The 23638-nt window shown below is 42.9% G+C and overlaps 1 protein-coding gene across 9 annotated transcripts in view; it reads left to right on the top strand.

Moving 5' to 3' along the window:
• Positions 1–23638, top strand: part of LOC129712543 (serine/threonine-protein kinase 31-like) — a 102151-nt gene that overhangs the window by 39803 nt on the left and 38710 nt on the right. For 8 of the 9 annotated variants that reach the window (XM_055661083.1, XM_055661099.1, XM_055661055.1 and 5 more), the window contains 6 exons: positions 975–1360; positions 3044–3221; positions 5333–5457; positions 12948–13107; positions 20502–20624; positions 22954–23133. In XM_055661083.1, coding sequence (XP_055517058.1) covers positions 975–1360; positions 3044–3221; positions 5333–5457; positions 12948–13107; positions 20502–20624; positions 22954–23133 — 1152 coding nt within the window. The remainder of the gene's footprint in view (positions 1–974; positions 1361–3043; positions 3222–5332; positions 5458–12947; positions 13108–20501; positions 20625–22953; positions 23134–23638) is intronic. The other variant, XM_055661091.1, reaches the window with a different exon arrangement.

The raw sequence follows: 23638 nt of genomic DNA, 5'->3' as shown, positions 1-23638 counted from the left end.
GGAATGTGTAGGAGTCACTGTGGTGGATGTTCATGTTAAAATGTTTTTTTGAGTGATCTGTTGCTTTTAATTGTATGACTGACCTGGCCAATGAAATTCGTCATATGTTGCAAAACATAAGACATAATATTGATTTGTTCCATAGAATAATTGGTTTAAGAACTCAAGTGAGCGGTTGTGTGGAAAGACTGTTTATTAACTAAAATTGATTTAGCATTGCTTTTTTTTTTCAGTTTTGACCATAATTTGATGGAAAAGATGAAGTGCTATGAAAGGAACCATGCAGGAACTTAGGCAGAAAAGAAACTGTGAAGCATAGTGGTCTGAGACAAATGCAGAAACAAAACCAACATTGTTATGGAATTTGATCTAGAAAGTTGAAATCACACTAGATTAGCAGAGTATTAACAAAAACCATGCACTTCAATAATATAATTGCAGCAAACAGATTAGAAAATAAATAGTGGGATTAATAAGTGGTCTGAAAGATAATGTGACACCACATAGGCAAGGGTGAGTAAATTTTCAGAATGAACTCTGTGTTTATCAAGACTAATATTTAAAACGCTGGTAAAATATTCGATTCCAGAGGTTGAGGAACAGGCTGGGAGAGGCATGCAAAGTCCTAAAAGTGGACACAACGAGCTATAGTAACTCGGAAAGTCGGGCATCAGCATCTGGAGAACATGAATAGGTGATTTTGAGACGGGACCAGACTTCAGACTGAATGAGAGGAAGTTGGAAGAGAAACGGCACCTCTTTTGATGAAAGAACATTAATTTGTGCAACACACAGCCACGTGTGTACATTTGTGCCATTTTGGGAGAATTTTATATACATGTTTTCTCTAGATTGCTTTGTTTCACTTCCTTAACAAAACTTTGTACACCCTTTGTTTAATACTAGATATGCAGTAAAAGTGCAGTTCATTCAATATAATTGTTTTAATACATATTTTGTTTGAAATTTTTCAGGGAAGAAGATTTCTGGCCAGTTTAATTAATGATAAAATAATTAGAATCAACCACAGAGATACAGCTCATGATGGAACCTTTCTTGTTGAAGCTGAGAGTGATGCTCTCAACATTGGCCAGGAGGTTGCTGATAAGGGGTTTGCTGAAAAGTACAATGTGGTTCCGATCTACAACCTTGAAAGAGTAAAGAGTACTGCAGCCACACTGATCAATGGCAGTAAAGCAGAAGTGGTTCAGGGACTAAGCAATGGTTCACAGAAAGTGAAGAATATTCTGGACTCAAAAAATGATTATCTTGGAATTAAAACAAAAGGTCGAATGAAATCCATACAACATCGAAGCAGAGATATAAAGATGGATGGAAAAAATGCCCTTGTGCATGCATTGTAAGTGCATTGTAATTTCTTGGAGTTTGTGCAACTGTTATTATCAGGTAAAGTTATTAAGTGTGTAAACTACTAATGCTATTTGTTTATTGCTGCAGAATTGCAGTACAGGTATTCATCTGAGATTTTAAAAAATTCCCCAGATTATTTAACAAATGTAAATAAATGTTTCTTGGAAATGGGTTAAATTATTGTTTGGAGACTAAGAAATTCTATCAGGTAATATTTTCTGTAGCGATGATGCAATTTTTGTAATGAAGTTTAATCAATGACTTAATGTGTGATTCTTGAAATCTACCGTTTTTCTTCCGAGTTTCTGAAGTGTCTGAGATCCTGAGCTTTGAGCTGTGTGGATGTGCAGTGCATGTCGAAGATAGACGCAAAATACTGGAGTAACTCAGCGGGACAGGCAGCATTTCTGGAGAGAAGGAACGGGTGACGTTTCGGGTCGAGACCCTTCTTCAGACCCCTTGGGTGCATTGGACCCCTTAGGTTTGAAGGGGGGTCTTGACCCGAAACGTCACCCGTTCCTTCTCTTTTTTGTTGTTGTTTTCTTTTGTCTGTTTTAGTTAAAGTTAGTTAAATTTTAGTTTATTAGGTTGTGTGTGTGTGTGGGGGGGGGGGGGGGGTGGGAGAAACATGTTTTTTTTAGTCTCTTCCTTCGGGGGGGGGGGGGGGTGCGACTTTTTCTTGTCGTGTTTCCCGTCTCCGTCTGCGCTGAGGCCTAATGGCGGAGCTGGCTGCCTCGGGGCTGTGACAGCATTCCGTCGTTCCTGGCGGTGGCCCGACTTGGAGCTGTGGCGGCATTCCGGCGGCGGCCTGACTTGGAGCTGTGGCGTTCTAGCGGCGGCCTGACCTGGAGCTGTGGCGGCGTTCTGGAGCCAGCCTCTTGGAGCTGTGGCGGCACTCCGGCGGCGGTGAGGCTGGTCGGCTTCGGGGCTGTGGTGGCATTCCGGCGGCGGCGGCCCGACTTCGGAGGTTCGGCCGCGGGCCCAGTGGACAACATCGTCGGGAACTCGCAGATCACAGGTTGGTGACCTGTTTTTCCGGAGCTCCCGCAACAACAGCTTCGTCCGCTGGACTGGAGGGCGGCAGCTTCGGCAGCTTCGACCATCCCGGGCCGCGGAGTTTGAACTGGCCCGTTCGCGGAGCTCGGTTGAGCCGCGGGACTTACTTACCATCACCCGGTGGGGTCACAACATCTGAGGCCTGGATCGCCTCAGCGCAGAGGGAGAACAAGAAGGGAAGAGACAAAGACTTTAAGACTTTTGCCTTCCATCACAGTGAGGAGGTGCCTGGTGAACTCACTGTGGCGGATGTTAAATTTGTGTTTATTGTGTGTTTTTGTTATTTTTATTATATGTATGACTGCAAGGCAACGACATTTCGTTCAGACCGAAAGGTCTGAATGACAATAAAGGATACTTTGACTTTGACTTTGTTACTCCAGCTTTTTGTGTCTATCTTCGATTTAAATCAGCATCTGCAGTTCCTTCGTACACATTTTGTCTGCAGTGCACGTCTGGCTGCCTTGTCAGTGCAAACATTTGGTTAATCCCTTTCAAAAAGTACTTTATTTAAAAACATTTATTTTCAATTTAGGTGTTTTAATGCAGAACTAATTACCAGACATGGCATAGAAATCTGAACGTACTTTGTTAACTTTTAAATTGCTCTTTTCAGGGAGAAAAAATCACTGACCCACTGTTGTTCAGGACAGATGCAGGACATGATCAAGATACAACATGATCAAAGATTACTGGAAGATCAAAATGAAAACTTGAGAACAAAAAATGTCTCTTATCTCCAGAACTGCCAGTTGCTGGAAAGGCAGCTTAAGCAGCAGCAGCTGGAATTGAAAGTATGCTAATTTAAATAGAAATTATTGTTCTGCAGAACGGATCAGGAGAAAAGGTTGTGTTGGGAAAGGATGGGAGTGGGGGCTTGGGGGTAGTGGATGAATGAAGAGTGGATGGAAGGGAGGGGATGTTTGGGGCTGGCAGAGGAATAGGGAATCACAGGTTTGTTGGTGGGAGAGGGGATGGAGCGAGACAGGTGGTGGGTGTTGTACGATGGTAAGTTAAGTTTGTAGGAATGTTTGGAGGAATGTGGGGCGATTAAATTTGTTAATTGCCATCAATGCATTGCGCCAGACATCCTTTACAATGCAATCACCTGGCAGTTGGCATTATTCATATCAATTTGTGCATCAATTTCTTCAATACCTACAGCTAGATATTTATTGAATACGATAGGTTCAAATGTTTCTTTATTAGTCACATACACCTAGGTGTAGTGAAATGCTTGTTGCCAATGCAGCACATAAAAAAAGAATACAAACATGACAATAATAAAGAACTTTAACATAAAAAACATCCCCCCCACAATGGTTCCCATTATGAGGGAAGGCACTAAGTCCAGTCCCCATCCCCATGTCCACCCATAGTTGGGCCTATTGAGGCCTCCGCAGTCGCCGCTACGGAGGCCCGATGTTCCAGGCCATTCTCGCTGAGTGATGGTGCTCCGGCGTCGGGAGAATCTTCTCAGCGGCCTGGGACACCTGGAACAGCCGCCTCCTTACTCGAGACCGCGGCTTCCGAAGCCAACAAGGCCGCGCAGGATGGAGCTCCGCTACTGGCGATCTCAGCAAGAGATCCCAGGCTCCCGATGTTAAAATTCAGTGCAGCTGGCCGCCCCACAGACCCGCAGCTCCGCGATCATCGGCGGTCCCAGCACACCGGGAGCTCCAGCGCGGCGACCCGGGCAAGGCATCGCCTGCTCCACTCCGCGATAGTGCTCCAGCGCTGTGCCACTGCCGAAGCCGAGGTTCTGGGCGGTCCCCTCAGGAAACGCCGCTCCAGGCCCGCTGGTAGGCCGTGAGGACGGGTAGACGGTGCAGCCCGGAGAAAAGCTGCCTCTCCGACCAGGTAGGGACCCTGAAAGGTAGTTTCCCCCTTCCCCTCCCCACCCCCCACATAAAAAAGACTAGAACTCCAGAACAAAAACACTTTAACTAACTAAAAATAAAAAAAAGAGATGAAAAAATGTACAGCTGCAGGCTGGGCAGCCATACCATACAGGACGGCGCCCCCTAGCAAGGACGTGGCAATAATCCCTTCTCAAGACCATTGGAAACTTTACCTGAGATCCATTGATAACATGAATCTTGTCATCAATTAGCCAATTCTCAACTCCTTTCAACAGGATTGCCACCAATTCCACAACATTTGTTATCTTTGAGACAGAATGAGTGGTGATCTTTTTGAAATGTTTAGGTTACTGTGGGGAATTGACAGAATGGGTGCTGAGAGGATGTTTCCTCTAGTTGTATCAAGATCCAAGGGGTGCATTTTCAGATTAAGTGTTCACCGATTTCAGATTGAGATGAAGAATTTCTTCTTGCAGAAAGACCCTGTGGATTCAGAGGTGTTGAGTGTATTCAAGGAAGACGTTCCGAGATATTTATCCTGCAAGAGGAGACAGAATGGGAAAGTAGTTTTGAAGCCGTCATCTTATTGAATGATGGAGCAGGCTTGAGTGCCTGACTGGGCTACGTGTGCAAAATAAAAACACGTTGCTGGAGGAATTCAGCAGATCAGGCAGCATCTATGGAGGGAAATGGACAGGTGATGTTTTCGGTAGGGACTCCTTTTCAGTTTGAAGCAGGGTACTAACCTAGAATATTGTCTGTCAATTCATCCACAGATGCTGCCTGACCCACTGAGTTTGTCTAGCACTTTTTATTTGCTCAACATTACGGCATCTGCAATCTCTTGTACTCTATTTCCTCCCCCAATTCTTACGAATCTTCAATGAATGCCACTGACAAATTGTATTTCATATGTAGATTGTGGGTATGAGATGGTACAAAATGGAAAGAGCTTACTTAAAATTTTCATTTTTATTTAAAAAAAAATGAACAGATTTTGAAACAATAATAGAGAGTTCTAATTCTCATTGATTTTTATTTAGAAAATGGAGGAAGAATTAAAACAGCATCAAAAGGCAGAATTGAAATTCACAGATGATCTGAAGCATGCTGTTGAAACAAAGCTCGGGTGTTTGGCAGAGAAGATTGAGAAACTCAAACAGTTTAGGTAAGACATTACCTTGCATAGCAGCATTTTTGATTAATTTTTAATAATCCCCCAATTTCATGTAATGTTTGTGTATCAGTGTTGACAATACTGATTGGCAGTGGTAGAGTTGTTGCCTTACAGCACCAGAGACCCAGGTTTGATCCTGTCAACGGGTGCTGTCTGTATAGAGTTTGTACATTCTCCCTGTGACCCACTTGTTTTTTTTTCTGAGATCTCCGGTTTCCTCCCACACTAAAGACATACAGGTTTATATGTTCATTGGTTTAGTATAATTGTAAATTGTCCCGAGTGTGTGTAGGATAGTGTGGGGATCGCTGGTCGGCATGGATTCGGTGCGCCAAAGGGCCTGTTTCTGTGCTGTATCTAAACCAGGACAAGGGGTCACAGCTTAAGGATAAGTGGGAAATCCTTTAAAACTGAGATGAGAAGAACTTGTTTCACACAGAGAGTGGTGAATCTCTGGAACTCTCTGCCACAGAGGGTAGTTGAGGCCAGTTCATTGCCTATATTTAAGAGGGAGTTAGATGTGGCCCTTGTGGCTAAGGGGATCAGGGGGTATGGAGAGAAGGCAGGTACGGGATACTGAGTTGGATGATCAGCCATGATCATATTGAATGGCGGTGCAGGCTCGAAGGGCCGAATGGCCTACTCCTGCACCTAATTTCTATGTTTCTAAACTAAATTGATGAGCAAAATACAGTCGTTGATGTCAATCTTTTCTGATCATCTAATCAGTGTATAAGAAAGAACTGGAGATGCTGGGAATATCGAAGGGGGACGAAAAATGCTGGAGAAACTCAGCGGGTAAGGCAGCACCAGTCTGAAGAAGGGTTTCGACCCGAAATGTTGCCTATTCCTTCTCTCCATAGATGCTGTCTCACCCGCTGAGTTTCTCCAGCATTTTTTGTCTACCATCTAAGCAGTGTAAATCATTGCACTAAACATGACTATAATTTATGGTATACCCATAAATTCCTTCCAGTTCTTGAATTGTGGGTACAATTTATTTTCCTTTATTTTGGACTGTTCATAAACAAGAAAATAAAATGCCATGTTGCGAATTGTGAGACCTGTGTACCCATATTTTCTTCAGAAGAATTAAGAGGCTGTCCCACTTGGGCGACCTAATTGGCGAGTTTAGAAGAGTTTGAAAAAATGACATGTTGAAGACCTCCTTCGACTATGTAGAAGACCTCCTTCGACCTCCTTCGACTATGTTGAAGACCAGCTTCGACTAGCTACGACTAACTTCGGGAAAATTGGACACCGAATAGTGGAGAGTGAAGACCATCTCCTTCGATCTCCTTCGACCTCCCTTCAACTATGATGAAGACAATCTACGACTACCTTCGACTACCCTCGATTACTTACGACTAACATGCTAACCTACTACGACCTACTATGACTAAACCTACGAGTAAAAAAAGTATTGTTTTTTCCATGGCCACCTTTTTTTACTCGCAGGCATTTTTTAACATATTGAAAAAAACGCTGCGACCTAGCTGAGGCCTCGAGTACTGGGAGAGCACTCTCGAGCATGAAGGAGAGTTACGAAGACCTCCTACGACCTCGTGTCGACCATGCTGAGAGTACGAGTCGAGGGCAAACTCGTCAGAACTCGCGGATTAGGTCGCCTAAGTAGGACAAGCCCTTTATTTGGCATGATAAATGCCCATGGAGGATAAACCAGAATTTCTGTCCTTTTGGATGTTTTCTTTTATCCCTGTTCTGGACAAAAATGACCCCCAAAAATACATGTAAGTTACAATGCTGAATCAAGTTTGAAAGTGAACGTACATATTGAATAATTCCTATTCCCCTGCTTCTAAGCATACCTTTGCATTTTTTCATTATTTTAAATGCGTTCTCATATGTTCCATAATCTGTGTTTTCAAATGAAACAATACTCTGCTCTCTATCTTTGCAATTCTATTTCCTTTCCTTTCTCTGGTCAGTAGGTTTATTATATATCTCCAAAGCCGCTCTACTCTCCCTATAGCCCAAAGCCTACAATCACACAACTGTTGGACCTTAATGCTTAATGTGGGTGGGGTGAGGGAGGGGGAAGGAGAGTAATGTCTGCTTTTTCCAATTTTCTGCTATAACTGAGTAAGGTATGTAGTTGAAACAAAGAACTGCAGATAATGGTTAATACACAAAAGGACATGAAAGTGCTGGAGTAACTCAGCGAGTCATAGGGTGATACAGTGTGGAAACAGGCCCTTCAGCACAACTTGCCTACACCACCAACATGTCTCAGCTACACTAGTCCCACCTACTTGTGTTTGTCCCAAATACCTCCAAACCTGCCTTAACCATATACTTGTCTTAACTGTTTCATCAACGTTGTGATACTCTGAGAGAGAAACGGCAGCGGTGGTGGTGGGGGGGGGGGAGGGGGGGTGTTAGTTCTTTCTAACCCTAAGGACTTGGAGATAATTTTGTAAAATTTTAGCTCTGCATCCAACACCATTGTGCCAGAGCTACTACTTTCCAAGTTGACTGTGCCTGAACCCATCTGTCGGCGGATCACCTACTGCTTGACTGACAGGAAGCAGCATGTGAGGCTGGTAAAGCACACCTCAGACCCGCAGACCCTCAGCATAGGAGGCTGCGTACTCTCCCCTCTCCTCTACTCCCTCTACACCAATGACTACACCTCCACTGACTCCTCTGTCAAGCTTCTCAAATTTGCAGACAACACAACCCTGATTGGACTGATCCAGGATGGGGAGGAATCTGCCTACAGATAGGAAGTGACACGTCCAGGTGCCATCGCAAAAACCTGGAGCTCAACACACTGGAATTGATTGTAGACTTTAGGACAGCTCACCCCACTCGCCATCAACAACACCACAGTCACATCTCCATCATCTCCAAGGATCTTAAATGGGGGGGCCACCATCGACTCCACAGTCAAAAAGGCCCAACAGTGGATGTCCTGCGGCAGCTGAGGAAGCACAATCTACCACAGGCAATGATGGTCCAATTCTATATGGCCATCGTAGAGTCTGTCCTCACCTTCTCCATCGTGGTCTGGTTTGGCTCAGCCACCAAGCACGACATCTGGAGGCTGCAGCGATCATCTGATCAGCTGAGAAGATTATTGGCTGCAACCTTTCCTCCATTGATGAACTGTACACTGCAAGGGCCAGGAAGCGAGTGGGTAAGCATCTCTGACCCTTCTCACCCTGGCCACAAACTCTTTGAATCACTTCCCTCTGGAAGGCGACACCGGACTGTCAAAGCTGCCACAGCCAGACATAAAAACAGCTTTTCTCCACAGCTCTGCTCAATAACCAAAAATCTGTAGCCTCCTTTTGCTCTGGTATTTTATTTAATTCACATGTTTAATCAACAATGTTTTATTATTAATGTTTAATGTTTTATGTGTCATTCCTAACTTTCACTGTATGTCATGTTGTCACTTGCGGACGGAGCATCAAGGAAACTTCCTTGTATGTGAATACTTGGTCAATAAACATATTCATAAACTTATTCATAATCCATCTGCAATTTACTCCAACTCTTGTCCAGTCATTTTAAGTTTTGTGCAAAATCTTGTTGATCCTGAATGATAATCCGTGTTTATTTGGAAATGATCAGCACCGGCAGAAGGAAGTAGTTAATATCTTCTAAGAACTGTTTAACACCAAGTGTTGGCAATACTGACGGTTCCAGAATAACTGGAAGTTTTTGAGTTGGAGTCTGGAGCAGAAGGCTGGAGTTTTTGCAGACATTTTCAACCTCAAATTTCTTAGGTCTGAGGTTCCCACCTGCATTAAAAGGGCATCAATAATGCCGGTGCCCAAGGTGAAGTACCTCAATGACTATCGACAGTGGCACTAACGTCTGTGCTGATGAAGTGCTTTGAGAGGTTGATTATGGCACATATCAACTCCGACCACGACAAGTACTTTGCCGCCACAGGTCAACGGTGGGATCTCACTGGATCTCCACTCCGCTCTGGACCACTTGGACAATAAAAACTCGTATGTAAGGCTGTTGTTCGTAGACTACAGCTCTCCGTTTAATACCATCATCCCCTCCAAGCTGGTTATGAAGCTCACAAATCTGGATCTCTGCGCATCCCCCTGCAATTGGATCCTCGACTTCCTCATCCACAGACCACAGTCTGTCCGTATTGGTGGAAATATGTCATCCTCGATAACAATCAGCACGGGAGCGCCTCAAGGCTGCGTGTTCAGTCCCCTGCTGTACTTACTCTAGACTCATGACTGTGTAGCCGGACATGGTGCGAACTCAATCATCAAGTTTGCCGATGGCACCATTATTGTTGGACGAATCACAGATGGTAATGAGTCAGAATATAGAAGTGAGATCGACCGATTGACCAAATGGTGCCAGCACAATAACCTGGCTCTCAACACCAGCAAAACTAAGGAACTGATTGTGGACTTTGGAAGGGGTAGGATACGGACCCATAATCCCGTTTATATCGACAGGACGATGGTGGAAAGGGTCAAAATCTTCAAATTCCTGGGCGTGAAGATATTTCCTGTTCCCAGCACACTGATGCAATTATAAAGAAGGCACCAGTGCCTCTACTTCCTGAGAAGATTACGGAGAGTCGTTATGTCAAGGAGGACTCTCTCGAACTTCTACAGGTGCACATTAGAGAGCATGCTGACTGGCTGCATCGTGGCCTGGTGTAGTCGCCATTTGTCTTATTTTGTGTGTCATTAATTATGGCATTTGTCTTTAAATTTTAGACTGCCCGTTATGTGGGTGGGATTTATGACGTATTCTAGGGCATGTTTGGTGCTGGGTTTCTTGCCCAGAAGGTTCGTTTTTAGTTTAGTTTTGAAGTTATATGGGGAAGGTTTTCTCCTTCGACCATGTGACGTTTAACCGAGACACGAGGAGTTTTCTAACGTTTAAAGCGATATGCTGGAGTTTGAAGAAGATTAAAGTGTACGAGTCGGAGTATAAAGTCGGATGTATACCTTATTTTAATTTTAATAAAGAAACTATTAATCAGAAGACTGCCTTACAAAGATTTATCTGTGAAGAAGCTCTGAAGTTCTCACGGTGAGCTCACATGCGTATTACGACATTCCCCTTAACCATGTAGTCTCCTTAGTGGCTAGAGGGAGTAATCTCTTGAACGATATAAAAATCTGCCACTACGCAAAGTTGAAGGATACCTCTGACAGGAGGTGAAAGCCAGTCCCAGAGAGTGGGACAGAAGACCAGGCTAGGATCTCGAAAGAGGTTTTAGCCAGAAGGTCGGTTCCAACGAGGAACTGAAGACAATAGTTCTCAGCCAGAGATGGCCTAAAGTTTTTCGACAGCGACACGACTTATCTTAAGACCTGAACACATTATCACGAACGTGAGTAGAACGATATTCCTTTTGAATTGAAGCTGCAAAGCTTGAATTTTGAGAACGGCTTCTGTAAAGAAGAGCCAGAATGCGAGCCATTGGCTTGGAAAATAGACAATAAAGTGTTTTTCCAATCTGCCTGGAGAAATCCAGATGTTCGACCTTGGATTGTTTTGAAGTCAAAATAAGACAGATTCCTTTTGAAATTATTATTATTATTAATTTTGTGGATGTTTAGGGATGTTGGCTGGGTATTCAGTTTGTTATTGTTCCAGAGAAAGATGTTTACACAAAGTTGGAGCAAAATTCATAGAAGACTTTGTTCGTTCAATTTAAAGACTAGGCAATCTGCCAAGACCTGTTTAAATTCATGGAGCCGAAAGAAAAAAGAGCCACGCCAGAGGAACCACAAGGTGGCAGAGCTAGGCTAAAGTATCGAGAAGATGCAGATAATACATACCCTGGCTGTCTACCTGAAAGAAACCGAGAAGGAGAGAAACGAATTATGGAAACAGGTTACCAGATTAATTGAGAAGCAGAGGAAACTAATGGAATCGGATAAGAACGCAATCAAAGTGGAATCTAATATGAGCCAACTACTTAACCTCTGCCAGGATGTTCAAGATAAACATAATGCACTGATGGACTCATGAGTCGTCTCTGGAAGAACGTGAAAGACACACCCAGTGGAATGAAGTACAGCTGAAGATATTCAATGATTACATGGATGAGGCGGAGGACTGGTTATCTGAAATGATACCCCAACTTAGGCGCTCAACAGCTGGAAGTGCAATGCAACAAGGTGCTGGAATGGAAGATGAGATTACATCATGAGATAGTATCTCGAATGTATCTACATGAAGTTCAGGACATAAATCTGGTTCTATAGCCAGTTTGATATCAAGAGTTTCTGCTCGGTTTGGAGTTCAAGCTGATCTAGCCGCTTTCTCAATAGAAGCGGATGCCTTGAAGAAGAAACATGAATCTCTGTTGTGGTGAATCTCTGGAATCATGAATCTCTGGAATCATGAATCTTGAAGATGGAAGAATCGATGAAGAATTCTGATTGCGGATATATAGTGCATGCTATTTTTTGCTTTTGATATATGTTAAGCCTTCATTTGATGTTTATTAATAATTGTCTCGATATATACTCGGAACAATTCGGGGTCGGTATGTAGTGGCCATTTGGCTTATTTTGTGTTTCATAAATTATGGCATGTGTCTTTAAATCTTAGACTGACCATTATTATGTGGGTGGGATTTATGACGTATTCTAGGGCGTGTTTGGTGCTGGGTTTCTTGCGCAGAAGCTTAGTTTTTAGTTTAGTTTTGGAGTTATATGGGGAAGGTTTACCCTTCGACCATGTGACGTTTAACCGAGACACGAGGAGTTTTCTAACGTTGAAAGCGATATGCTGGAGTTTGAAGAAGATTAAAGTGTACGAGTTGGAGTATAATGTTGGATGTATACATTGTTTTTCTTCAACAATAAAGAAACTATTAATCAGAAGACTGTTATGAATATTTATCTGTGAAGAAGCTTTGAAGGTATCACGGGGAGCTCACATGCATATTACAACATTCTCCTGAACCATGTAGTCCCTTTGGTGGCTAGTGGGAGCAATCTCTTGAACGATATAATAATTTGCCGCTACATCTGGTTCGGCAACTTGAACGTCCAGGAACGGAAAAGAATGCAGAAAGTTGTGACCATTGCCCAGTCCATCACCGGCTCTGACCTCCCCACCATCGAAGGGATCTATCGCCATCGTTGCCTCAAAAAGGCTGCCAACATCATCAAAAACCCACACCATCCTGGCCACACACTCATCTCTCCGTTGCCATCGGGAAGAAGATACAGGAGCCTGAAATCTGTAACATTCAGGTTCAGGAACGGCTTCTTCATTGATTAGTTCATGGTGTTGAAGAGTAACAGAAAAAATTAGTCATGAAACAAGTATAGACCAATTTTACTTTGTCTTAAAAGTTATGAAGTTTCAATAAACATACCTGTTGTACTCGGTTTAAACATTAATATTGAATTTTCATCGTACAAAAAGTATGTGAAATGTACTACTTGGAGAACCTCATAAAGCTCTTAAATTAGAGCACACCGTTTTGTTGTTTGATCTTGCAGGAGTGAGTTGAATGAGAATCGTTTCGGAGATGACCTTTCTGATGCAATGAAAGTTATAACTGAGGGATCTCTTCAAACGCCACAGTCAATGAAGAGTCTCGAAAATATTTGGAATGAATACGACTTGGCCCAGGAAGCACTTAGAAAATGCAAATCATTGGTGTGTTGGACTAATTTATTTTGCTAGCTCGGAGTATAACTTTGGTAGAGTATGCTGATTAATTATTATAGCAATTTGAACTAATCTACTGCAAATAGACACTTTTCTTGTTTAATAATCTCAGTAAATCTGTAGTTCAGAAAAATAAGTATATTGTTGGCATAATCGTCAGTAGTGTCCTGAATTATGTATGTAAACATTCATTTTAGAACACAAGCCCTGATGGAATAATGATTGAACCACCCTACTTTATCTGTTACTCTTCCCCTTCTTCTACTGCAAATAGTCATGACAAATGTAATGATTCTGAAATCCATTATGCCTGCATTATGCAGATTATATAAATGAATAGATAGCTGTGGGAGACATGGTTACAGATCATCTTAAAACACATATAAACTGTCTGCTTTGAACTGCTGAACACATGGTGGAAATGTCAAAACAATAGTTCTGTGTATTTAGAGACATAGGAGGAGACTGAGGACAGAAAGGGAAGGAGAATTAAAGTAACCGGGAGATCAGGATGGTTCACGTGAGCTGAGTGAAGGTGTTCTGCGAACCGATCGCCCAGTCTGTGTTTGGTCTCACCGATGTATAAGAGTCCACATCTTGAACAACGGATAGAGTAGTTGAAGTTGGAGGAGGTGCATGTGAACCTCTGGCTAACCTGAAAGGACTCTCGGGGTCCCAGGACAGTGGAGGGAAGAGGTATAGCGATAGGTGTTACATCTTCTGCGGTTGCTGGGGAAGGTACTTGGGGAGGGGGTGTTTTGGGTGGGAAGGGATGTTTACCTGGGAGTTGTGAAGGGAACAGTCTCTGCGGAAGGTGGAAAGGGGTGGAGATGGGGAAAATGTGGTTAGTGGTGGGATCTCGCTGGAGGTAGCGGAAATTGTGGAGGATTATGTGTTGTATGCGTCGGCTGGTGGGGTGGAAGGTAAGGACTATGGGGACTCTGTCTCTATTGCGACTCGGGGGAGGGGGAGCTGCGGGGTACTGAGAAGACACGAGTGAGGGCCTCATCTATGATGGGAGAGGGGTACCCCCGTTCCCTAAAGAATAGGCGATCGTTTCACGGAGCACCTTTGTTCAGCCCGCGTGATATCCCTTAGTTTATATTGCCCCGACATACCCCCTCTCTCTCTATCCCTCCCCCACCCGTCGCTTCTCATTTTCACCCTACAAACAGCTTACAATAGCCCGTTTCATTTATCCGTCACTTTTTTGCATATCAATTATTCTTTATCTCTCCACATCACCGTCTATATCTCTCGTTTCCCTTATCCCTAACCAGTCTGAGGAAGGGTCTCGACCCGAAACGTCACCCATTCCTTCTCTCCAGAAATGCGGCCTGAGTTACTCCAGCTTTTTGTGTCTATCTTCGGTTTAAACCAGCATCTGCAGTTCCTTCTTACACAGTTATGTGGATTTATTCGTTAGATTCCATTGCATCTTGCAAAATTTTGCATCTTGCAAAATATTGCATTCATGCAGGAGGTTGATGAGAAGGCCCAGGAAACAGTAGACACACAGGAGGCAGATGAGAGGCAAATAAATCTGTAGTTCAGAAAAATAAGTATATTGTCTCTCGTTTCCCTTTCCCCCTAACTCTCTGTCTGAAGAAGGGTCTCGACCCGAGAAGTCACCTATTCCTTTATCCAGGGATACTGTCTGATCCGCTAAGTTACTACCGCTTTTTTTGTCTATCTTTAGTTTAAAGCAGCATCTGCAGTTCCTTGTTTATCCAGCATTTATTGTTTCGACAGTTCCTTGTTTATCCAGCATTTTGTGTCTATCTGCAATTCCTTCCTACACATCTTTCCACTGATATAGTTTCAAGCCAATTCGATTCTCTGGCATCTGGGATGTGGTTTACACCCAAGTACCACTCATGTATACCTTGTGTTTGATGAATATATCGGCGTTCGGGCTTCAAACAGCTCTTTTTTTTTCAAATCCCGTTGTGGACTAGACTAGAGGGCAGGCCATCCTAGACTGGGTATTGTGTAATGAGGAAGAATTAGTAAGCGATCTTGTTGTGCAAGACCCCTTGGGCAACAGTGACCATAATATGGTGGAATTCTGCATTAGGATGGAGAGTTACTCGGTTAATTCAGAGACTAGGTTCCTGAACTTGAATATAGGAGACTTTGAAAGTATGAGGCGGGAATTGGCTAGGATAGACTGGCAAATTATACTTAAAGGGTTGACAATGGAGATGCAATGGCGAAGATTTAAAGAGCACATGGATGAACTCCAAAAATTGTTCATCCCTGCCTGGCGAAAAAATAAAACTTGGAAGGCGGCTCAACCGTGGCTGATGAGGGAAGAAGGATAGTGTTAAAGCCAAGGTAGAGGCATATGAATTGGCCAGAAGAAGCAGCAAACCAGAGGACTGGGAGAAATTTAGAACTCAACAGAGGAGGACAAAGGGGTTAATTAAGAGGGGAAAAAAAGAGCATGAAAAGAAAGCTTGCGGGGAATATAAATACTGACGGTAAAAGTTTCTTTAATGTAAAACTTTTTTTTAAAGTTTCTTTAATGTAAAAATGAAAAGATTAGTGAAGACGAAGGTAGGTCCTTTACAGTTAGAGACAACTGAATTTACATTGGGAAACAAGGAAATGGCAGGACAGTTAAACGAGTACTTTGGTTCTGTCTTCACTAAAGGGCCTGTCCCAGTCTTAGAGGTAATTCAAGAGTTCTCCCGAGTATTCCCCTGATTCGAACTCGGAGAATGTCCGTAGCGGGTCCATAGGAGTTTGTGGATGTCTTGTACGAGTAACGGTAGGTACTCGGGAAATCCAGTAAACTCGTGACCTTTTTCAACGCTAAAAAAATACTCGTGATGAAAAAAATTGTTACTTTTTACTCGTACGAACTGCTACGAGACATCCACAAACTCCTACGGACCCGCTATGGACATTCTCTGAGTTTGAATCAGGGGAAAACTTGGGAGAAATCTTGAATTACCTTGTACAGTGGGACAGGCCCTTAAGGAAGACACAAACAATCTCCTGGAAATACTAGGGGACCGAGGTTCTAGCGGGAAAGAGGATCTGAAAGGAATCCACATTAGTCAGAAAATGGTGTTGGGTAAACTGTTGGGACTGAAGACAGATAAATCCCCAGAACCTGTTGGTCTGCATCCCAGAGTACTCAAGGAGGTGGCCCTAGAAATCATAGATGCATTGGTTGATCATTTGCCAATGTTCTCTCGGCTCTGGATCAGTTCCTGTGGACTGCAGGGTAGCCAATGTAACTCCACTTTTTAAGAAAGGAGGGAGAGAGAAAACAGGGAATTATAGACCAGTTAGTGGAGAAGATGCTTGAGTCAATTATCAAAGTTGTTATAGCAGGGCATTTGGAAAGCAGTGACAGGATCGGACAAAGTCAGCATGGATGTATGAAGGGGAAATCATGCTTGACTAATCTGGAATTTTTTGAGGATGTAACAAGTAGAATGGATAAGCCAGTGGATGTGGTATATCTGGACTTTCAAAAAGCCTTTGACTAGGTCTCACACAAGAGATTAGCGTGCAAAATTAGAGCACATGGTATTGGGGGTAGGGTATTAACATGGATAGATAACTGGTTGGCAGACAGGAAGCAAATAGTAAGAATTAATGGGTCCTTTTAAGAATGCCAGGCAGTGACTAGTTGGGTGCCGCAAGGCTCGGTGCTGAGACCCCAGTTGTTTACAATATATATTAAAAGTTTAGATGAGGGAATTAAATGTAACCTCTCATGAAGATAGGGTGGTAAAGAAAGCTTTTGGTGTGCTGGCCTTTAAATCAGAGCATGAGTATAGAAGTTGGGATGTAATGTTAAAGTTGTACAAGGCATTGGTGAGGCCAATTTTGGAGTATGGTGTACAATTTTGGTCGCCTAATTATAGGAAGGATGTCAACAAATTAGAGAGCGTACAGAGGAGATTTACTAGAATGGTGCCTGGGTTTCAGCAACTAAGTTACAGAGAAAGGTTGAACAAGTTAGGGCTTTATTCTTTGGAGCGCAGAAGGTTAAGGGGGGACTTGATAGAGGTCTTTAAAATGATGAGAGGGATAGACAGAGTTGACGTGGATAAGCTTTTCCCACTGAGAGTAGGGAAGATTCAAACAAGAGGACATGACTTGAGAATTAAGGGACAGAAGTTTAGGGGTAACATGAGGGGGAAGTTCTTTACTCAGAGAGTGGTGGCTGTGTGGAATGAGCTTCCAGTGAAGGTGGTGGAGGCAGGTTCGTTTTTATCATTTAAAAATAAATTGGATAGTTATATGGACGGGAAAGGTATGGAGGGTTATGGTCTGAACACAGGTGTATGGGACTAGGGGAGAATACGTGTTCGGCACGGACTAGAAGGGTCGAGATGGCCTGTTTCCGTGCTGTAATTGTTATATGATTATATGGTTTGCGGATGACACAAGGCTGGGTGGCAGTGTGAGCTGCGAGGAGGATGCTATGAGGCTGCAGGGTGACTTGGTTAGGTTGGGTGAATGGGCAGAGACATGGCAGATGCTGTGTAGTGTGGATAAATGTGAGGTTATCCACTTTGGTGACAAGAACAGGAAGGCAGATTATTATCTGAATGGCGTTAGATTAGGAGAAGGGGAGGTGCAACGAGACCTGGGTGTGCTTGTACATCAATCACTGAAAGTAAGCATGCAGGGTAAGCAGGCAGTAAAGAATGCCAATTGGCAGTCATTGCGAGAGGATTTGCGTTTAAGAGCAAGGAGGTCCTACTGCAATTTACAGGGCCCTGGTGAGACTGCACCTGGAGTACTGTGTGCAAGTTTGGTCATAATTTGAGGAAGAACATTGCTTTTGAGTAAGTGCAGCGTAGGTTCACCAGGTTAATCCCCGGGATGGCGGGACTGACATATGATGAAAGAATGGGTCGACTGGGCTTGTACTCACTTGAATTTAGAAGGATGTGAGGGGATCTTATAGAAACATAAAATTCTTAGAGGATTGGACAGGGTAGATGCAGGAAAGATGTTCCCAATGTTGGGGGAGTCCAGAACCAGGGGTCACAGTTTAAGAATACGGGGTAGGCCATTTAGGACTGAGATGAGGAAAAACCTTTTCACCCAGAGAGTTGTGAATCTGCGGAATTCTCTGCCACAGAAGGCAGTGGAGGCCAATTCTCTGGATGCTTTCAAGAGATAGTTAGATTTAGCTCTGAGGGCTAAAGAAATCAAGGGATATGGGGAAAGGCCAGAATGGGGTACTGATTTTGGATGATCAACCATGATCATATTGAATGGCGGTGCTGGCTCGAATGGCCGAATTGCCTACTCCTGCACCTATTTTCTATGTATCCCTTTGTGAACTCTCTTCCGCCAGTTTGGGCCACCTGTGCATTTGTCCATCCACTAGCTCATCTAACAACCATAACTCCTGATATATGGACGATATACTCTGGAAATCCCCACCTGAACCTCTAGCTTCTCTGGAGATAGACACAAAATGCTGGAGTAACTCAGCGGATCAGGCAGCATCTCCCAAGAAAATAATTAGGTGATGTTCTGGGTCAAGCCCCTTCTTCAGAGTGAGAGTCAGGGGAGAGGTAAATTAGAGATATAAAAAGGTACAGAATAAATCAGAGCTGACCTTTTTTGATAAGGTATGTGTCCACGTGTCCTAAATGACCAATTGACTTTGTTCAAGTGAATGTACAATTACAATATTGTTGCAGACAGTGAGACAACAAAGAGACAAATATAAAACATTTTGCACATCCTGGATGAGCTCAGCAAATATAATTGCGTGTTAAAAGTTTGTGAATGCATGAAAGATAACAGTGTATGGGAAGGACATCATGCATCCAAAATTCATTCCGTGATTGTCATTGGCTTACAGTATATTTAAAGCACAGAAATAGATAATTTAGTCCAAAGTTAAAGTCCTTTTTTTCACCCGACACCATCAGTTTTTTATTCTGTTTGTTTCTCTGTGGTCTGTTTTTCCAGCCTTCATGTACCTCATGTGCCAGACTCCTCTGCCTGTCACCTCAACCAAATGTGGAGATGGCTTTTCTCTATTAATGCTAACAAATCAACATTAATCTTAAGATTCACTATTGCATCGCCCTTCAGTAACTCATTATCTGGGGCAAGAACCCAAGAATCTTATGATCTGTCAACATTTATTTCCCATCCCTTAAAAACAGTGAAAGTCCTTTTGGTAAAGGTGTTCCCATTGTGCTGTCTGGCAGTAAGTTACTGGACACTGTGGAGATGATGGGCGGGTGATAGTTTCCCAAGTTGGGATAATGTATGTCTTGGAGAGAAATCTACAGGTTTGGTTGGTACAATTGTAGTGACCTAAGCATGTTACTGAAGTATGTCATGTAGACAGTACAGGCGCTATAGCCACAGTGCACTGGTAGTGGAGGACTTAAATGCTTCAGGTTGTGGATGAAGTGCCAGTCAGGTGTGTTACTTTGTCCAAGGTGGCATTAAACTGAGATTGTTGAGCAGCACTCGTCCATGGAAAGTATTTCATCGAGCTCCAGATTTCTGCTTGGTAAATGTTGCAAAACTTTCGGATGTCAGAGGGAAACCAGCTTCTAAACTGCTCTTGCAGCTACAGTATTTACATGACTTGCCTAGTCAAGATTCTTGTCTGGGATGTTTATAGTGGAGGACCTGGCAATGGCAATGCCATTGAGCATCAAAGATAGGTGTTTAGTCTCTCGTGGTGGAGGTGGCTATTGTACGTCACTTTGATGAAGGTGTTACTTGTCGCTTATCAGCACTTTCCTGAATGTTGTCTGTCTTGCTATGTACGGGTACGGACTGCTTCACTTACTGAGGTGTTGCCAATGGAATTGAACATTGTCTAATCATGAACAAACATTCCCACTTAACTCCCTTGCCTTTCGGCAGTCTGCATTGCTTTTGAAGAGAGAGGGGCAGAATGGGAGGGGGAAGCAAGATGTGCCATGGGATTGTGATGGAGGAATTACATTAGCTGTAATTCCAAAATTTATGTTTAGCCAAATGTTCTCCTAACTCTCTAGCTGTGGTTCTCTTTCTAACACTGATAATGTGCAGTGCACCATGCATGTTAGAATCCCAATTCTCTTACGTAACTCAATTATATATGAACTGTTAGGTCAAAAATTGAGCAACAATCACAACATTGATCTGCAGCCTCCCATCATTAAATAAAGAATTCTGGAAAAAGTCAACAAGATCAGGCACCATCTGTGGAGAGAGAAAAGCAGAGATAATGTTTCATGTCAAAATGGTCTTTCATCAGAGTTTGTCTTTTTTTCACGTGCCTTTGCAAAATTATATATTTTATTAGATAATTAATGCCTGAGTAGGGAGTATTTGTTGGTTTTGGGCGGTGGTGCCATAATTGACAAAATGTTGATTCTAATCCTTAGGAGGATGTGCACGCCCTCATTGACAAGCGTAATGAGTTACGCAACGCACTCTACGCTGCAGCTGACGAGTTCACCTCTGAAATAGACACGTTGTCCATCCGAGATCGTGTAAATGTTCTGAAGGTTAGAATTTTGGATGCTTTCAAGCATAAAATTATTTCAGAATTAATTCCTTAGTTCTGTGGTTGCTGAAGGCTATTTTAACGGTTATTCGAAAATTGGTTCTTTTAGCAGTCATTTTCATTGCACTTGGTTTAATAGCATTTGATGGGAAAATGCATACGTGTAGCTGTGATCCACATGTAGGCATGAATGAAGCAGCATTGTTCATCGATTTTAGACAGTAAATAGCTGCAGGGATTACACATTGTACAATATGTGATATTTTATTTCCTTGTTTTCTTATTCTTCCCACATGACTTGTCTTGCGTAAATGGAATGAGATAATCCCAGCATGTCACACCTAAACTAGCACTGTTAGATTGGCCTGTGATGAGTTGATCGTATTTCCCCATTCTCCTAATGGGAATTTGATGTCTCCTCTAAGTGAAAGACTGAGAACTTTGTAAATGGTGGTCAAGGGAAAATTGGCTCTGATTCTTCTTGGTCCCTTCAGTTCTGTTTTACTGTGATAACATGCTGTGTGTTTTCTTCTGGTTAAAGTAAGTGAGCGATGAAGAGGTCCCTTTGGGTTTGGAGCTCTGACCTTTCTAAATAAGTATTAAAATCTGGACAGAATTCACTGTTTAGTTCTAGTGGAGGAGGAGAATCTCTTGTGAACTCAGAGAAGGAGAGAGAGAGGGGGCGAGATGGGGAGGAAGGAAGGTCAGCGCTCCTCTGACAACATCGCCTGCTGCCTTAGCTGTCCCTGTCCACCGCCAAGTGCCGCCGCCAAAGGGGGAGGCGGTTGGGATCTCCTTGCCACTGCCTTTTCTCCTCCGTCAACCAACAGCAAGGTGCTGATCCGATCCATAGCTATAGGATCTTTGGTGCAGCTGCTTCAGACGGTGGAAGGAGGCCTTCCCCTCCGTCCCTCCTCCCGGCCTCGGCGTGCGAGAGAGTTTGTTTTGAAAACGGTTATCGCCATTAGCGGATTTGCATGCAGCGGCCGCTATCAGGGCGGGCGGGTGTGGGAGGAGGAGTAGGTGGAGCTGCTCTCGCGGCCGCTGCTGCTGCTGTGCGGGGCACGTCATTCGCTCCGACCCACCGTCACCCAGCACCTGGAATCTTTGCCCCGCAAGACAGCCGCCGCCGCTGCCGCCAACACGAAACTTTACTTTCCTTTTCTCCAGAGATGCTGCCTGAACCGCTGAGTTACTCCAGTTTTTTGTGTCCATCTTCGGTATAAACCAGTATCTGCAGTGCCAAACCGGGCAAAATGATTCGCCGTTTAGGTTGCCTGGCGGCAGTTTGGGGGGTCATTGGCACCCGGGCAAACGCTAATTTCGAGCCCTGCAAATGAAGTTTACTGGTGGAACCCAGGCTGAAGGACTGTCACCAATGATTCTATTTTTTTATACATAGGCCGGCTTTCCCTTGACTTCAGTTTTATCACGTCTGCACCTGACCATTGCAGTTTTCTGCCAATAGACAATCACGTTCATATTACCTCTGGAATTTAGCCTTCCCCCCCCAACCCCCCCCGTTCCTGGTCCAATGATACCTGGATTTGAGTGATCCTGGCAAAATCGGGTCTCCAATAGCCAGTCGGGTTATTGGTGGGTAATTGCTATCGGTTCACCACACGTTCTATCACTTTGATTAAGGATGCCTGAAGCCAACCATTTAGCGTCTCCTAATTTACATGTTCTTCTATCTCAATGAGATCTTTTGGTATAATTTGACGGGTTAATCTATTTAAATTTGTACAAATTCTTAAAAGTTGTGGTTGTATAAAATGCTTATTTAAGGATGGTTGCTTGCTGTTGTTACCAATGTAAAGAACAGAGAAATACTGCCATTAAACTGCCAGTAAAATGTTAATTGTTCACCGGCTGGAGCTTATGTTGAGTAAAAAAAATTAAGCGGCTTATTTGAGAGTGAATTTTATCCAAAGGAAGATTGTAATGTTTGATTTCAGAGTTTTCATTACGTCAATGCGCATGTCTGCCCAGGGTAAATTTAACATCACAGTAAAGTAACATGGGTAATTTGTAATAAACTTTCCATTGTTTTCCTCACTGGACTTATGATTTTCTGCAGAAGCAAAATAAGATGGAGTATATAAAGTGATGGCTATCTTTTTTACAGACTAATTGCTAGTTAAATTTATTCCGTAGCTTGTAATCTGGTTTTAAATTAAATTTTATTCATTAATTTATTTTATGGGGAAATGCCTATAAATGTTATGGTCACGTATATATTTATTTTAATGTATAGTGTATTTTTTTTTGAGTAAAATAATACCCAGTTGAAAATCATAATGTAATAATTGATGTGCATCTACCTTCAGTCTTTAACTTGTTCAATGAATGCTGCATACGGCCCACATGAGATTGAGCACAATTCATACCAAATGTTTGATCGGTTTATTGAGTGGAGAAACAGTAAACTACAGGAGTTCAACGACGTTAAACATAGAACAGCCATATCTCTGCAGGTGCTTGCAAAATGGTTTGACAAAACAGTGAAGGTAAATATCTAGTTAACTTCTGTAGCTGCAAATAATTTTACAGTTTCTGCTTCAAATTATTTTCCTCTAAAGTAACATGTAAATGGTGTAAAACATTGCAAATACAAATATTGTTGCCGAGATTCTTAGGTTGTAGATTTGTATCTGGAGGTTCAGAACATTACGTGGTGATTTCAGTTGGAATGGTGTGGATGGATGCATAGACCAGTGCTTCTTAAACTATTTCAGTGTCATTCACTCGTGAGTCTTTATCAGAAAATTTTATTCACCCTCGACTAAATTTTCTTATGTTTTTTGGTAATTTTCGTCATTCTCCCTTGTGTATAATCTATATAAGTAAAAGTCTCATCTTGACCACTTCCTGTCTGCGCTGTATAGTGATTTTAGAAAACACGGTACCATATATCACTATGACTTTGGGCCTCCTCCGCTGGGGCAGGCCCGAGGATTTTTCCAACTGATGAAAAATAAAAAAGTTATGAGTGTTTAAAAAAAAATTGAGATC

The sequence above is a fragment of the Leucoraja erinacea genome, chromosome 2 (assembly GCF_028641065.1).
Source record: "Leucoraja erinacea ecotype New England chromosome 2, Leri_hhj_1, whole genome shotgun sequence".
In the NCBI taxonomy this organism is placed as follows: Eukaryota; Metazoa; Chordata; class Chondrichthyes; order Rajiformes; family Rajidae; genus Leucoraja; species Leucoraja erinaceus.
Note: the sequence above shows the minus strand (reverse complement) of the source record. Positions and strands in the feature narration are given on the sequence as shown.